At 42.3% G+C, this 15,116-nt stretch overlaps 1 protein-coding gene across 1 annotated transcript in view; it reads left to right on the plus strand.

Moving 5' to 3' along the window:
- The window catches only part of GALNT2 (polypeptide N-acetylgalactosaminyltransferase 2), a 93,105-nt gene extending 87,383 nt beyond the window's left edge, over positions 1 to 5,722 (plus strand). The window contains exons 15-16 of the mRNA XM_048047232.2: positions 555 to 674; positions 2,810 to 5,722. Of these exons, the coding sequence (XP_047903189.1) occupies positions 555 to 674; positions 2,810 to 2,965 (276 nt within the window). The 3' untranslated portion in view covers positions 2,966 to 5,722. The remainder of the gene's footprint in view (positions 1 to 554; positions 675 to 2,809) is intronic.
- Positions 5,723 to 15,116: the final 9,394 nt, after the last annotated feature.

A 15,116-nucleotide genomic window follows, 5' to 3' on the forward strand; every position in this document is an offset into this window, starting at 1 on the left:
TGTCAATTTCCTGTTACCCTTCGGTTAGACTGTCTTGTGTTTTGCTTTCTGGTGGTCTTTGTCATATTAGCAACTTCTGTTTTCCCCCATGGCATGCATACATTATTTAGTGCATGGATAGAGTGACCAGTTATGCGGCAGCCTAAGTGATTATTTTTTGTGTAAAATTTCTATATCTATCCACATACAATATCTATGTAGAATATACACAGAAAATATATCTGGATAGATAACTTGCCTTAAAAAAAAAAAGTGTCTCTTTCAACTTGAGGACTTGTGTGACTTCCTGCTCTACTTCTGTAAAGCCAGTAGAGGGAGTAGTCAGCTAGCCCAGCCCAGAGTTGATTTGGGGATACTCGAACAATTACTGTCTGAAAAGCACATTTTTTCATCTCCTGCTCTGTGGGAAACAATGAACCGTTCTAATGTTCATACTGAGCCATTCATAGAAGTTTAACGTGTGCTGTGGTTGAAGAAATAGCAGGTGCACCCTGTGCACGTGTTAGTAATGTGATTGTGTATGCTGATTTTTAATTTTTCTTCCTTTTTTTTAGGAATGGGCCTTAACAAAGGACAAGTCAGTGAAACATATGGATTTGTGCCTTACTGTTGTGGACAGAGCACCTGGTTCACTAATAAAACTTCAGGGCTGTAGGGAAAATGACAGCAGACAGGTTAGTATGGCATGGATACACTTTGCAAATGATAGGAAAACAAGGGTTGTGGATGAGATTACAAGAAAATGCACTGGTAACTGTGTTTTCTTCTAACCATTATACTCTTTGCTTTGTCTCTCTATTGTTTGTGTATGTAAAACTACGATGTGTGACGTCGGGGCAGAACAGCAGGAATAATCTCATATATTGACCTTTCCTTTTTGTAAGCCAGTAGCAATCTTTTTGTCATACAGAGCTGTTATCTCAATTGGCCATACATAGAGGTTTCACCCAGTAGCACTGATGTATGACAGTCTTCAACTATTGTGGTGGTTTTACCCTGCTAGGTGCTGAAATCCACCACGACGACTCTCTCACTTCCCCTCCTCAAACAAAAAAGGGGAGAAAATACAAAGTAAAGGGCTTGAGCTGAGATAATGACAAGGAGATCACTCAACAATTATTGTCACAGGCAAAACAGACTCAGCATAGGGGGATTAATTTATTTCCCATCACTAGCAGACTGGAACAGTGAGAAACTGAAAGCAAACTAAAAACACCTTCCTCCTTCTTCCATGTCCTTCCCCTGTGCAGCACAGGGGAATGGGGAATGGGGGCTGTGGTCAGTCCCTAACGTTTTGTCTCCGCTCCATGTGGGGTCCCTCCTACGGGATGCCGTCCTTCCTGAACTGAGCCTGCGGGGGCTGCCCACAGACAGCAGCTCTTCAAGAACTGCTCCCACACGGCTCCGTACCACGGGGTCCATCCCCCAGGAGCAAACTGCTCCAGCTCGGGTCCCCCACGGGCGGCAGCTCCCCCCAGACCCCCTGCTCCTGCGTGGGCTCCTCTCCACGGGCTGCAGCTCCGGCCTGGGGCCTGCTCCTGCGGGGGCTCTCCATGGGCCGCAGCCTCCTCCAGGCCACATCCACCTGCTCCACCGGGGGCTCCTCCACGGGCTGCAGCGTAGAGATCTGCTCCATGTGGGACCCATGGGCTGCAGGGGGACAGCCTGCTCCACCAGGGGCCTCTCCACAGGCCGCAGGGCAACTGCTGGGGCAGTCTCTGGGCCCTTCTCACAGAGGCCACTCCTGCAACAGGCCACCTTCCACCAAAACCTTGCCATGTAAATCCAATACAACTATCATGTTCATTTTCTGAAATAAAATACTTATTTCATGATGTATTTTTGAAAGGCCTTCTTGAGTGAAGTTTGAAGACAATGTAGTCTGTCTCAAGAGAGTGGTTTAGCTTTCCTTTCTTGTCAGCAGTGACCTGTTTGCAGCAGCACTAGATGCCCTTGGTGCACTGTTATTAATGCAGCATTACTTCATTTATTTCCCGTGCCTGAGGAAAATCACATTTGCAAAGACATGACATCTTTTTTTATCTTGTCGTGTAACAATTCATCTGTTTCTGCTAAGTCATCAGTTCTGATCTTCTGCCACCTTCCTTGCTTCTGTATCCCAATATTTGCAAACAGATCACTGAAATGTTGATTCCTTGATGAAGAAAGAATATTCTTGGCACTTTTCACATAAAGAAACCAAGGAAGCAACACTTTCTTTATAAGTTTATAAAGGTCTGCTTTAAAGGCAGAAAACAAGTTATGTTCTAATGGAAAAATATTTTTTTTAACATCCTATAGTTGGGATTTACTCTCTCCATGGCATTGCCTTGGGCAACAGAGCTTGTGACAGACAACCAGTTAGTTTGTGCTTCTATATAATTGAAAGGCATCTGACTGATTTCTAGATTTCTCTAAGGTTGCCTTTGGTGATTGTGCTTCTTAATTTTTTATGTTCAAAACAGCAGTAGTGGTGATATTATGGATGGGTTTTGTAACTCTTTATTTTCTTTGTCAAGCCAAAGGTTTCGCAAAACTGAACACAGTATGACAGCATATTTGAGAAGTGCTGAAGTAGAGGAAAATGACTTGGTGTATTCTGTATCTAATTCAGTGCATTAGCTGAACGAATAGTTGCTTTGGCAAGACTTGCCATAATTTATACACCCTTATTCAAGGATTGTCTAAACCGTGTACTATAATTGCAGTGTTCACAGCTCTTTGAAGCACATGAAGACTTCAAAGGACAGGATGTAGAACACATCATCTTCCTGCATTTACAGCTCAGTAACTTTATTTTCTCTTGCAGAAATGGGAACAAATTGAAAGCAACTCTAAACTGAGGCACGTTGGCAGCAACCTCTGTCTAGACAGCCGAAATGCCAAAAATGGTGGTCTCACCGTTGAGATCTGCAGTCCCTCTTTGTCACAACAGTGGAAATTCACACTTAATCTGCAGCAGTAGAACTTACAAGCAAAATGCTGTTTCAGTTCATAGACATTGGGCAAAGTTTTGATTGAATTACTGATGTATTTCTTAAAACTTTCCACGGAACTTATATACCTCAGTATTCCATCTTTATCTGAAAGTAGGAGAGTGCTGAAGCAGACACCAGGGAATCGGTGGACTTGGAGCACTGCAAAGATTTCACTGAACATGGCTGCAGCACAGTTCCTTCTTGGTGTGAAGACTTTAACAGTTCCTTTCTGTCTTCAGTTACGTACTTGCACAGCAGATAATTAACTCTAGGAACAACTGATGTATGATAGAAAAAGGATCTCAAAAAAAACACCTGTGGGGGACAGGGTGTGGGAGGGAGGGTGGGAAAAATTACTAGGAGAAGGTCATTTGAAATTTCCATTTGCATAGAAATCATCGTTTGTCGTTTCCAGAAACAGAAGTGTCATTTTGAAGGGTCTTTTTCCTGTGTGTACTTGGTAATTTGAATATGAACTTTTCTATGATGGACTCTAAATATAAATATATAAAAATATATATATATTGTCAGCTCCCAATGATTTATATCAATTTTCATCACCCTATAATTATCAACAAATTTATTGATGTATGTATAGCCAGAAATTGGATCGGAATGCTAGGAGAGTGAAACTCAATGAAGGTGTGGATTTTCTGCAGCTGAGTATGATGTCCGTGCTAACACTGGATGCTTTTGCTTTGCAAACTGGATCTACTTCTTAATGCTTCGCCCTCACTGGAGATCATGAAACTCAGGAGGAGAAAGAAAATAGCAGAATAAGCCAATGCATCTGCACAGATGATTGCTCGGATTGTTTATTCCTACTTGGAAATTCATCACATGCGCTCTGGATATCGTTAATCTTGTACTTGATATTTGTGTTCACCATTTCTGTAATATTATGTTCTTAAAAATACTTCCTTTGTTACAAAATTGTACGAACAGTGCAGATCTTTCACAGATGCAGCCATGTGGGTTCAGCACAATTTTATTCTGGGCCCTAATCAGAAAAAAATTCTGTCTCAAGCTCCCCTTTTGAATTCTAAGATGGAATAGTAATGTCACTGTTGACAGCACAAGGTCTGAATTTTAATTTGCAAGGATGAGCAGCCAAATAATCTCTCTGAATTGCACTTGCTTAATTTATAGGCCTACTACTGCGGTATTCCCCCCCCCCCCTTTTTTTTCATTAAATGAGGCTTTTGAATGTATTCAGGCTTGGCTCTGGGAATCAGTCTGGATACCAGAAGATCCTCTATGGTGTTTTTAACCATAAACCCATGCATTTTTACAGCTTCAATCCAGCTGATGTCATTTTTATATTAAAATAATACTATCAAAGTTAACCTCAACTTTTATCTGTCCTTTCTTATATCTGCGTAGACTATTTACTATTTTTATTAAAAGCAAATGCTTCATTTAGCTTTTAAAATGAAAAAGAAAGGTGAATAACTAGTTCCAGCACTAATAAGTGACAGAGCATCGACCAAAAAAAATAAGAGTGCAGACTCGCTAGGAAGTGGGTTTGGTAAGATATGGATCTCGGGGGGGATAAATGTAAGGGTTGATCATAAGGAGATGAAAATTTGCTGTACTGTATAATGCTGATACAGTTCCCTTCTTTCTTTGTTTCTGGAAGTAGAATAGTTCCTGATTTTTCAGTTTCCTTTGGCTGCATCTATACACTTAAGTGTAGAAGTGGTACTCTTATGGGCAAAATGACTTTGTCAGTCAGCATGCCCACAAATATCTTGTGTCTCATCTCTGAAGTTATGACCTGCAAGTACCTGCATACCTTTTGGATGGGGACATTAAATGCAGCTTCTCCCATCCATCATCTGACTTTTTAATACAGATAATTAATACTTTTTTTTTGCTTCTTCACAGTCTACTTTCCCCAAATCTAGCCTGTTTTAGAGGCCCTGCAGTGGATAAACTAGTTTTCAGCTTCGTCCCTCCCTATCTGTAGTCTTTTAACCTAGGTGAAAACTTGAGGTACATGATTCATAAACATAGCAGTAGATTTCTTAATATTCTGGAGAATAAATGCTGATATATGGGCTCAGCAGCAAGTCAGTTGTTGGAGGTTTTGAAAAACAGAATTTAGAAGAAAAAACACTCAACTTCTGCCATGGATGTATTTCCACTTGCAACTTTGATCATAATAAACAGTGCTAACTGAAATCAGCAGTTGCAACTCTGAATATTGACCTGCCTTTTAACTCTGAGGCAGAACTGAAAGTAAAAAATCCTTATTCCACCTTTTAAGTCTTTAGTGTCAACTGGTATTATATTAAAGTAGGAATATTTTTGCTAATTCCCCATGGATGCTGTGCATAGGGGTCTTAATATAGGAGCTGTATGCTAAAGACAGCATTACTTTTCTTTGAGAGAACAGACAAGAAGTGGTATCCTTTTGTTATGTTTACATGACAGTGTGCCAAAGTTACGTACTGTGATTTTAGGGGTTTTTAATGTTTAAGAAATTTGCCCATTTGAAAGATAAATTAAGAGCCCTTGAAGCAAATTGTGATGGAGTCTTCTGAGAACTTTTCTTACTGTCTTCAGAGCAAGAATGGTGATATTGTTTGTTTTGCAGATTTTCAAAACATAGTTTGGAAACTGTTTTTTCAGTTGGTTTGAAAAGTCTGCTGTACAGAGCTTGTACTTTGTTCATTTTATAGATGGAAACCATCCTTGAAAAATTGTTTAACTTAAATAAAGAAGAATGCTTTATAGATAAATGTGTGGTGGTTAATGTAATTGAGTAAAACCAAGAGGTCTGCCTGGAGCTTGTAAATGGTAGCAGTTTTCAGATGCTGCAGTTCACTTGGTTGTTTCATAAAGCTCCTGTTCTAAAAGTATGTATACGTGGTTATATACTTGTATTTAAGAAGAGAATGTGTTTGTATTTAATATGATAGCTTTGAGAAAATTGTCTTTTTTTAGAAGCTGTTTTCCATTGAGTGAGTTGACACTGACTGTAGTCACCTGAAAATACACCATTAAGGCACTTCGCCCACCCTGGCCCAGTTAAGTCTAATCTTCTGAAGATTAATGCCTGTCTTCACTTCCATAAACTACTATTCCAAGCATGATGGGCTTGCTTCAGCCTGGAGGAACTCAAGGAAGATGATTGCAGCAACAGCTCTTGTAGTTGATTGGGGTCCCTGTCCTCATCTGCTCGTGTTGTCTTTCTTCTGCTCCATTAGAGACTGCTTCTTCCATGTGTAGGGTAGTAATTCAGATGTCTGTGGGGCACTTGCAGCCAGATGTGAAATAATCCATATTTAAAACAAACCACAAGATGACTTTTTTTTTCCTGTGAGGACAAACACTTCACAGGTATATCTTTAACACTTCATTTGAAAGCTCTCTATATTGGCCCAATGGGGAAGGGAACAAATTCTTCACAGTAGGTGATGGAAAGCGATGAATGTGAGATTGTCCTCCTGTGGGGCTGCAGCTGGGGCATGGTGCTTGATTGCAACATCACCTTGATTGAGAAGGACTGCAAATCTAACTTGCTCTCCAGAAGGGTAAGTATGAGAATGAATGAGGATAAAATCCTGTCTTGAGACATCCAGACATTTTATCCAGTTTCTGAGACTCCTCAAGCCAGTTCTTAGGACACATCCTTTTCCATTCTGAGTAGCATACGGGACTAGGATGTTTGCTTCTGCTCTAAGAACCCTAGCCTTGCAGGTAGCCCCAAGGACCTGACCAGCTAGCATAACCAGCAGAACCATTTGCAGGAAAGATTTAAGCTCTTGTACCCTTTTAATTGTACTGACAGGAAGATTTTTAGCTCTCAAGGAGAGTTCTTCAGTGCAAACTTACTCTCCCTGTGTGTCAGAGGTTGAAGACTAGTTGGCACCTTTCAAAAACTAAATGAAATCTACGTTAAATCTTCTATCAAGAAGATAAACCATTGATTAATATTTATGGCTGGAGAAAATAAAATGGCCCTGACAAACTGCATTAAATAGAAGAAACCACCTTGTGTTTAAAGATCGTGTCTGAGAACTCAAATGAGAGTTGTCCATCTTAAACACCCTTTGACATCTCTGAGCTGATAGGTAATACTACAAAGTAATTATATCAGGCTTCTGGCAGCAGTAGCTCTTAATTTAATCCAATGTTAAACGCAGAAGTCTATCTTGTGTCTCTGCCTAGAGTCTTGTGCATTTTCTGTGGGTACTCTTCTTAGTAAATTGCTGGTGTGAGTATCTGAACTGTCCAGTGAAGTTTGCATTCCTTCTGACCAGAGCTCTGTTGTTTTCTTTCCTTATATATTCAGACGTAAGGCAAGTTTCCCACTCAGTGCAACTTCTTAGCTCAAATTTCAGGTTATGCTTTTTAGCTTGTGTCTATCCATGGGCTTTCTCTGCCTACCCCTGTGCTTAAAATCAGATATTTATACCATTTTTATGAAGGAACATTTAATCTTTCTTCATGATTAACTAAAATGTATTTCAGTAGTTTTCAAGAGGATCCCTGGGTGTATGTACCTGAATATTGAAGGACTTTATAATGCTGAAAACTGCTAGAGATAAGGAGAGTTGCCTTGTTTGAGGTGGGTCCTATGGTCCTATAGATCATTGCCTGGTTATGGCCTGGAATGCTTCTACCATAACCATAGTTATTTTTAAAAAATGTATTTTTGTATGCAGAAAAGAGTCTACTCTGTATTTCCTGTATTTGTATTAAATGTAGATACACTCTAAATTGGCATGGTCCTCGGCTGCATGCATCAATGCCCTCATCCAGCACAAAATACAAGGAATAATTGCATAGAAATAATTTGTTACAGAATACTCTAGAAAGTGGCTTGTTCCTGTACAAAATAACTTCAGATGAATAGAAGCCACTGGAAAAAGCAGTCTGGTATAATAGGCCATGATTACAGAATGAGCAGAAATATCAGAGTTGGATCTTTTGTTAGACTGCATATTTTATTTGCAGCTTAACATCCAGTAGCTATTTTTAAGATCTGCTAGTAACCAAGCTTAAAAATTGGGAATAAAGTTAGTCCATAGATGTTCTCTCCGTGCAGCCCTCCAAGAGGTTGTCTGAAATGGGTGCAAGATACCCTTTTGGTTTGATTTGATTGCTTGCAGCGCAGAAGCATGTTGTTGCTCTGTGTGCAGGAAGAGGGAACTGCGTGATTTCAAGTCTTCATTTCTACCCAGCAGATGTGGTGGTTTTGCTTAATTTAAAAGGGATCTTGATGGAGCAAATACCTGTTTTCTGCTATGTTTGTATTATTTAAACCTTGCCTTTGGTAATCCAGGCTTTTGGGTTTGTTTAAAAAAATAGTGGGGGTTAGAAAGTGACTATCGAGTATCTGTTGTGCTTTGGCTGCCTGGTGGGCACTATTCATGCAAAATGTGCTTCTCTTAACGTTTGTGCTCCCTTTCATCCTGTCAAGAATGTTAATAACACCGAAGTGCTAAAGCTTCTTGCCCATCTTGTGGGCAAGATGTGGGCATCTTGTGGGACCCAGCATCTGCTTAAGGTATTTCCCCTCCCTGTGCATCGCTGTGAGTCCTTGGGTACTGGTTTGTTGCTGTCCCATGCTGATCAGTGGGCCGAGAACCATTAAAAGGAGCCTTGCGGTGAGCCATTGTGGATGTAAGGAAGGCTGACCAAAAAAAGCACAGAAAGAGTAGCAGTTATTACATTCCGTAGCTGCAAGCCATTAGAGCTTGGCTTAACTAGACCACAAAATCAAATCTCTTGTTTTTGCAAGTGAGCCTGAGCTGAGGGATGTACTGTTTTGCTTTCCAGTTTTGAGATGCTTTTTCTTCTTTTTGTTATTACTATTTATTGCCAAAACAGCCTTACTGCTGGTATCAGAGTCTTAAGACAACTGTGCCTACAGGGGCAAGATGGGAAGAGAGGAGAGAGAGAGCAATGGGGAGGGAAAGTTTTAAAGTTGCATCAAAGTCTCAGTTTCAACAACAAGTTCATGTTTGATAGGGGCTTGCCTACTCTGAACGGACTTAACACTTTAGACAATCTTGAGAAATAAGATTCTGCATTTTGCATGCAGTTTGTGTTTTGCGTGGTATGGTGCACACCGTGCTGGTGTTAAAGCTCTCTCCCAACTGGTTTCAGAATTGTATGAAGGCTTTGGCTTGACTTTTCCTACTGAATGATTTATTTGAGTGATTTATTTTGGTCACTGGTGAATTCAGGGCTTCTGTCATAGTAGGAGCTACAAAAGAAGATGCTGCTGTTTGGTCTCTTGATGTGTAGGTAAAAAAGATGAAAGAAAAGTGAAGTGGAAGGGTCAGAAAAAGTGGTGCAAAGTGAGAGGCTATGGAGAAGCACCTGCAGAGCTAAGTCTCCTCCCTCAAGAAACTGATGGTTCCAATTCTTTCTGTCTAGACTTAAACTTCTTGCTAAATGGTTACCTGGTCAAGCTGATCCAAGCTCTTGCAGGTGGGAACACATGGAAAGCTTCATCAGGGAAGAAAAAAAAGAGAGAAATCTTAATTTCCTTTTTCCAGAATAGTATCACTTACAGCATTGTTAGAATGTATTTCAAAGTCAGTAAATTCATAGTTTAAGGTTAAAATGAGTTTTAACTGACCGATGTGCTATAGCATAAGCTCTTCAACAGGGATATCTGTGCCAAGTCGTCAGGTTCCATTTGGATGTGACTTATGGTTTGGATGTTCTCAGATATAAAAGACTGGATACAATTTTCAGAAGTGTTTAGGACGGTTGCTTTTTATAAATATATTTTAGGCAGATAAATATCACGGGGCATCAATGAATTTTGAGAATTAGGAAATCTTATTCTTCAGCTGATCTAATCCTTTTCTTGTCAGCTATTCCAATAGAAGACAGTTTTAATGAGTAATTGTTTCCAGGCTGAATGCCTAGCTTCAACTCCCAGACATTTTTTCTGCTAATTAACTTTGATTCCTCAAAATATTCTTTATTGTGTCAGAGCTTCTGGTGTCTGATCCTGTCATTTCTTAACTCTTCCCCCTACAGGCTGAGTCTAGCTGAGAAGCAGCTTTCCCAGACCATCAGTTGCTCCAGCTGTTGTTCTCAGGACAGATGGAGGGATGGTGAGGAATCAAGGTCCTCCTCCTGACTCCAGAAAAAATAGAATTAGGCCCTTACAGCTGTTGCTTGAGTAAGATGTCCACTGATGCTTACCACTCATGGTGTGCTTTGGGCTTGGTAATAAAGACAGAGGGTTTTTAGACAGCGCTCTGAGAGGCTCTGAATCAATGATCCCGAGGGATGGTAGATCTTCCCTGACTTCCAGCAAATCCAGCACAGCAAGATAAAATCAATGTTCCACCTGTAGGTGATAAGACAGGTTTGTGTGTGTGTATGTGCATGCAATAAACAAAACGCTGTCAGATGTCCAGGAGCAGTGCTTGCAGGCACCGATCTGCACTGATACTTTTGAAGGTCTGTCAGTTTGCTTTGGGAACAGCCCCACGTTGTGTTTGTCTGCCTCTGACCTACTGCGGTTCCTATTTTTCAGAACAGGATTATGTTCTGGAATAGATTAAAAAAATATGTATTCACACAGCATTCCGGTAAACCTTTGAAGGTGTGTGGAAAATAGAATGAGGGAGGCAGACAGCTGAACTGCAGGCTGCCTGGCGCAGAGCGGGTGCCATGGCCTGCCTTCTTTTCCTGCTGCTTTGAAGTACTTTATCAGCAAGAAGCAGGAATCGTCCTGCTCTGTCTGATGTGAGATGGAAAGGCATGGTGCTAGTACAAGACAAAGTTATATCCTGAACAGTAAAGGAGAACGTGCATAGGGAGTAACTCTTTGTCGTTCTTAGTTGGATGTAAAAGCAAAACTGGGTGATACCAGGCACCGAGTTTAAAACAAGGGTACTTCATGTTGTTGGAAATTACCCCATGGTTGTGAAATCCAGAAGTACGTGTGATTCAGAAAGCTATGGAAACTGAGTCTCTAAGTGAGACATTGAGAGCTTGGAGGGCAAGTGGAGGAAATACCATTAATATTAAACTTATAAATCTCATGAATGTTGATCTCATTTCTTTGATCTTTTCTTAAACACATGCTGTTGTCAAAGTCTGGATACTGGATTATACCACCTTTTGGTCCAGGTGGGCTAATGATTTCCGGTTGAAATACCCTGGGTGGCTCATACCGGAGGCTGGACAGATATGTGGATGCACAAAGCATCTTGGAGAACAGGAGGTCAGGTAAACAACAGCGCATCTCCTGGCATGTGCAAGGTGGCAGTGCTAACAGAGCACCCCACAAGTATTGAGAAACTGATAATTTAACATCTTCTGTAGAGAATCCTGTCTCCAGCTCTTGTTTCAAATTAGCTTTCTTTTGCTACAGCTTACCTACAAAGTCATCTGTTTAACATCTTGAAAAATAACGGGATAAAGGGGTTGGTTGATTTTGATATTATAGTGGCATGCAGCTGCAGAAAGTTATTTAAATTTCAGACTTCCATCTGGAAAGATGAAAAATGAAAAAAAAAAGGGCATAGAATAGTCAGGAAAATATATATTTTTTTAATATATATCATTGTTAATAGAAGTTTAATGCCTTTGACGATCAAATGCCTCATGCAACTTCAAGAATATTCTTCCTATCCAAAATGACTACAGATATAAAAGTCAGCATTTTCAATAGCATCTTGGATAGAAGACAGCATCCTTGACATTCTGGTGTTTCTTCATTGCACAGTCACAAAGGACAGTCTTTGAAAGCTCACATAGACTTCTGAAGAAAACAAGTTTTTATGGACTTCTGAAAACACGCCATGGAATTCTCTGTAAGCCTGAATCTATGCATCTGTGTTGAGACCTTTATTTGCAGTGCTCGGAGACAGGCTTGTATGAGTTTCTGAATATCCTTACCTAGCACAAAGTGGGTCTTGGCTCAAGATGGGGGTACCCTGGGCAAGATAAATTATGATAAAAAGGGTAAGTAGCTTTTGCAACCTGAGAACACCTGCACTGAGAACGAGCCCCGCCATTTTGGTTAATGCCGATGCTTGTTTTGTTACCCATCGCATACAGATGAAGACATGCTGAGCCTGGCAGAAGTGAGCAGTGCCCTCAAGGAGAGGACCTTTGCGTGACTTCCCTGAAAGGAACAAAAGGAGTTCATTTTAAGATATTCCTTTTCCTCTCAAACCCCTCCTGCCCCTCAGGATGGGTTTGAGGGGACTGTACGTACAAAAGAGGTTTTCTGAGCATGAGGCATACATGGAGAAAGTGCTTGTCCACCTGGTTCTCTACACTGTACACTTATTTCTACATACAGAAATCTTGTCTACAGGTACCGATGCACTGCTGCTCTCTGCTGGAGGTGGCCTTTCCCTTCCGAGCAGACCAGCTACTGCTGGCCTGGCTTCCCTCACGGGCAGAGACCGAGGCGTGCTGTGTGGAGGCAGCTCCATTTTCTGTGACTCAGTGCCCTGGAGCACAAGTTTCCTCAGGAAAGTCAGGGATGGCAGCAGGACAAGTTCCCTGCTGGTTCCTGTGCTCCAGTTTCCTCCTTTGGCAGAACAGAATTTGATTTTTCTCGCGATTATTATGGGCTGTGAAGAGCAGGTCCTAAATTAGCCCTGAGGAGGTGGAAAGGTAGACAAAGCTCGCTGTGGGGAGCTTGGTTTGACGCATCCGACAAGTCCTACCTGACCCGACTGATGAACTGTGTCGCATGCATAGTCCTCTCTTCAGTTTGTGTTTGTTGTTTTAATTAACTTTTGGCAGCCACGCCAAACACTCGTCCTGTGTCTCTCTCCAGCTGCTGCGAAGTCAGAGTGAAGATCTTTGGCCAGATCCTGGCTCGGGTGGCTCAGCTCCAGCAAGCGAGCTTCCCACAAAACTCGAGGCCTGTGTGAAGGCACGCAGGAACAAGCACTCGCCAAATGCTTCTTGGGGAGCTGAGAAGGGCTGAGCCGGGCCTGTCAGCCATGGTGTGGGGATAAAGAGGGCCGACAAGGGCCTGGCGTGTGTGAGACAGTGTCCCTGAAGGCTGTCCTCTGAGGAGGGGCTGGGTCTTCCCCAGCACTTGGGACTGCAGAGCTTCAGTGTTGCTCCAAGGGGAGAAATGCCCCCAAACTACCTCATGGCAGGCCCTGCCGAGGGCATTACATGGCCCTGAGGCCCAGGGGAAAGAAGGTGGCACAAACCCCGCAGCGCCCTGCAGCATGGTGGGCGAGGCAGGACTCAGGCCGCCTTCCTAGGGAGTGCTCTGCCTTGGCCACAAAGCCCTTGAGCCCCAGAGGGCTGCCAGGAGGGCGTTTGGCTGGGTTGTAAACCCCCTAGACTTCAGGTAAGATGTTGTTCTTTGTTTTCAGTGGGGGATGATGACTTTGCAACCATTTTCAAGTGAATCCGTTTAAGTGAAGAGCTGCACGTGTGTGCTGGGGTGCGTCAGCCCTTGTGTAGGGTCCCAAAGAACACCGAGAGCAGCACATCTCACCCACTGCTGATTTTCATTATCCAAATGAGAAACTGGGTTAAGCTACCTCAGGCGATAAAATCCTGCAGGCTGCTGCGAGGCTGTCATTGCTGGAGAGACTCTCAGCTGGGAAAGGGCACTGCTGTCTCGCAACAATGAACCTAACAACATTATGAATAACTCCCTCATTACTAGGAAATGGTAAGAGAAAAACATTTTTTTTTCTTTCTGTTCCAGTTTTCTCCCTTTTGGGCAACATCAGAATACAACAGCAGTGAAAGGAGGGGACAACAGGTAGAGTGAGCACATGGAGAGAAGAGGAGGGGGTTGGCCTGGCTTGCCTGGTGGTTAAACCTTCTGCCCAGGCATAAGGTTGGGTCTCCACCTCCAGCGCCCAGAGGTATGGGCAGTAGTGGGGAAGACCCCTTGCAGCCTGGTTTCATCAGGCACCTCATCTCCCTTGCTCATAGCATGCTGCTCCTCCCTCTTTGCATGAAGACACCCCTAGCACTAAGTACCAAGGTGCGGTCGGAGGCTCAGGGTTAACACAGAAATGTTTTGCTGAGCTAGTTGTTGGGATGCCTCTCTTCCACGCAGTGTCAGAAATGGTGCTGGACCACGTGGTGGTGGGTTGTTGGGCACAGCAATGGAGAGGACTCAAAAGAGATGAATCAGAGAAGAGGAGCAGCATATGGAAACTGGAGGAAAGCTGACAACAATTATGTTTTTTCCCTGCAGGTGTTGGATAGGGGCTTTCTTCTGTGTCTGGGTGGGGTTACGGTTGCTTATGTTTGTAGATCAGCCTTTTCAGTTTAAACGTTCAAGTGACCACATGTGTACATGTGCACTAACTCCAGTGTTTGTCTTTATCTCCAACTTTGGGGTACAGATGAACTAGTCAGCAACTCACCTTTATAATTACTAAGAATGAGTTGCAATTTATTCTGGCATAGCTGGCTACAGATCCTAATCTAACAGCAAATTAAAGAAATGTCCCCCCCCTTCCCTTCACAACTTTCCCTTTTGGTAAAGTATTATTTGGCATCATTGTGTCTGGCTGGTGGAAGCTTGTCAAGATTTTTTATTTTTAATTTTGTGTGTCTGTCCAAAAGAGGTTAATTTTTTCCTTTGCTGTTTCCCCAAAGTGTATAAGACACTGCAGTGAACTTAAATTTGCCTTTTTCTTTTTGGGGAGTCCAAATCTGGCAGAAGAAGGAATAGCTAAACTTTTGTTTAAGGTATTGGCAGAAGGGCCCCATGTGTTGGAGAGATTTTTTTTTTTTTTTTGATGCTGACTCCAGCCTGGGTCCCATGTGCTGAGCTCCTCGATTCTCATCACCTTTTTCCTATGTTAAACCCTCATTCCCAAAAGGAGACCTGTTGCTGGCTGTGCATTTGACGGGATTTTTAACCGACGGAAACTGGAGATGATCTGTGAGAAGAGTTGAGATGCCTTTGCTTTGCAGGGGTCTGATGAGCTGCAATTCATTAAATGTGCATAAAGTGTTTTTTCTGAGTCCTGGATGAAGGTGCTTTGAAAGTGCCTGTGCTGTGGCTTAGTGGTGGCTGGGGGTATCTCAGCAGCATCTGTGACTTGGTACCTTTTCCTCTCTGCTCCTCTCTGGGGATGGAGAGGCAAGTTAGGATATTAGAAGCACTGCAAAATGGAATGTTAAGTTTGGCTTAATTAAGAAAGACTA

This window comes from Anser cygnoides, chromosome 3 (genome assembly GCF_040182565.1).
Source record: "Anser cygnoides isolate HZ-2024a breed goose chromosome 3, Taihu_goose_T2T_genome, whole genome shotgun sequence".
Classification (NCBI taxonomy): domain Eukaryota; kingdom Metazoa; phylum Chordata; class Aves; order Anseriformes; family Anatidae; genus Anser; species Anser cygnoides.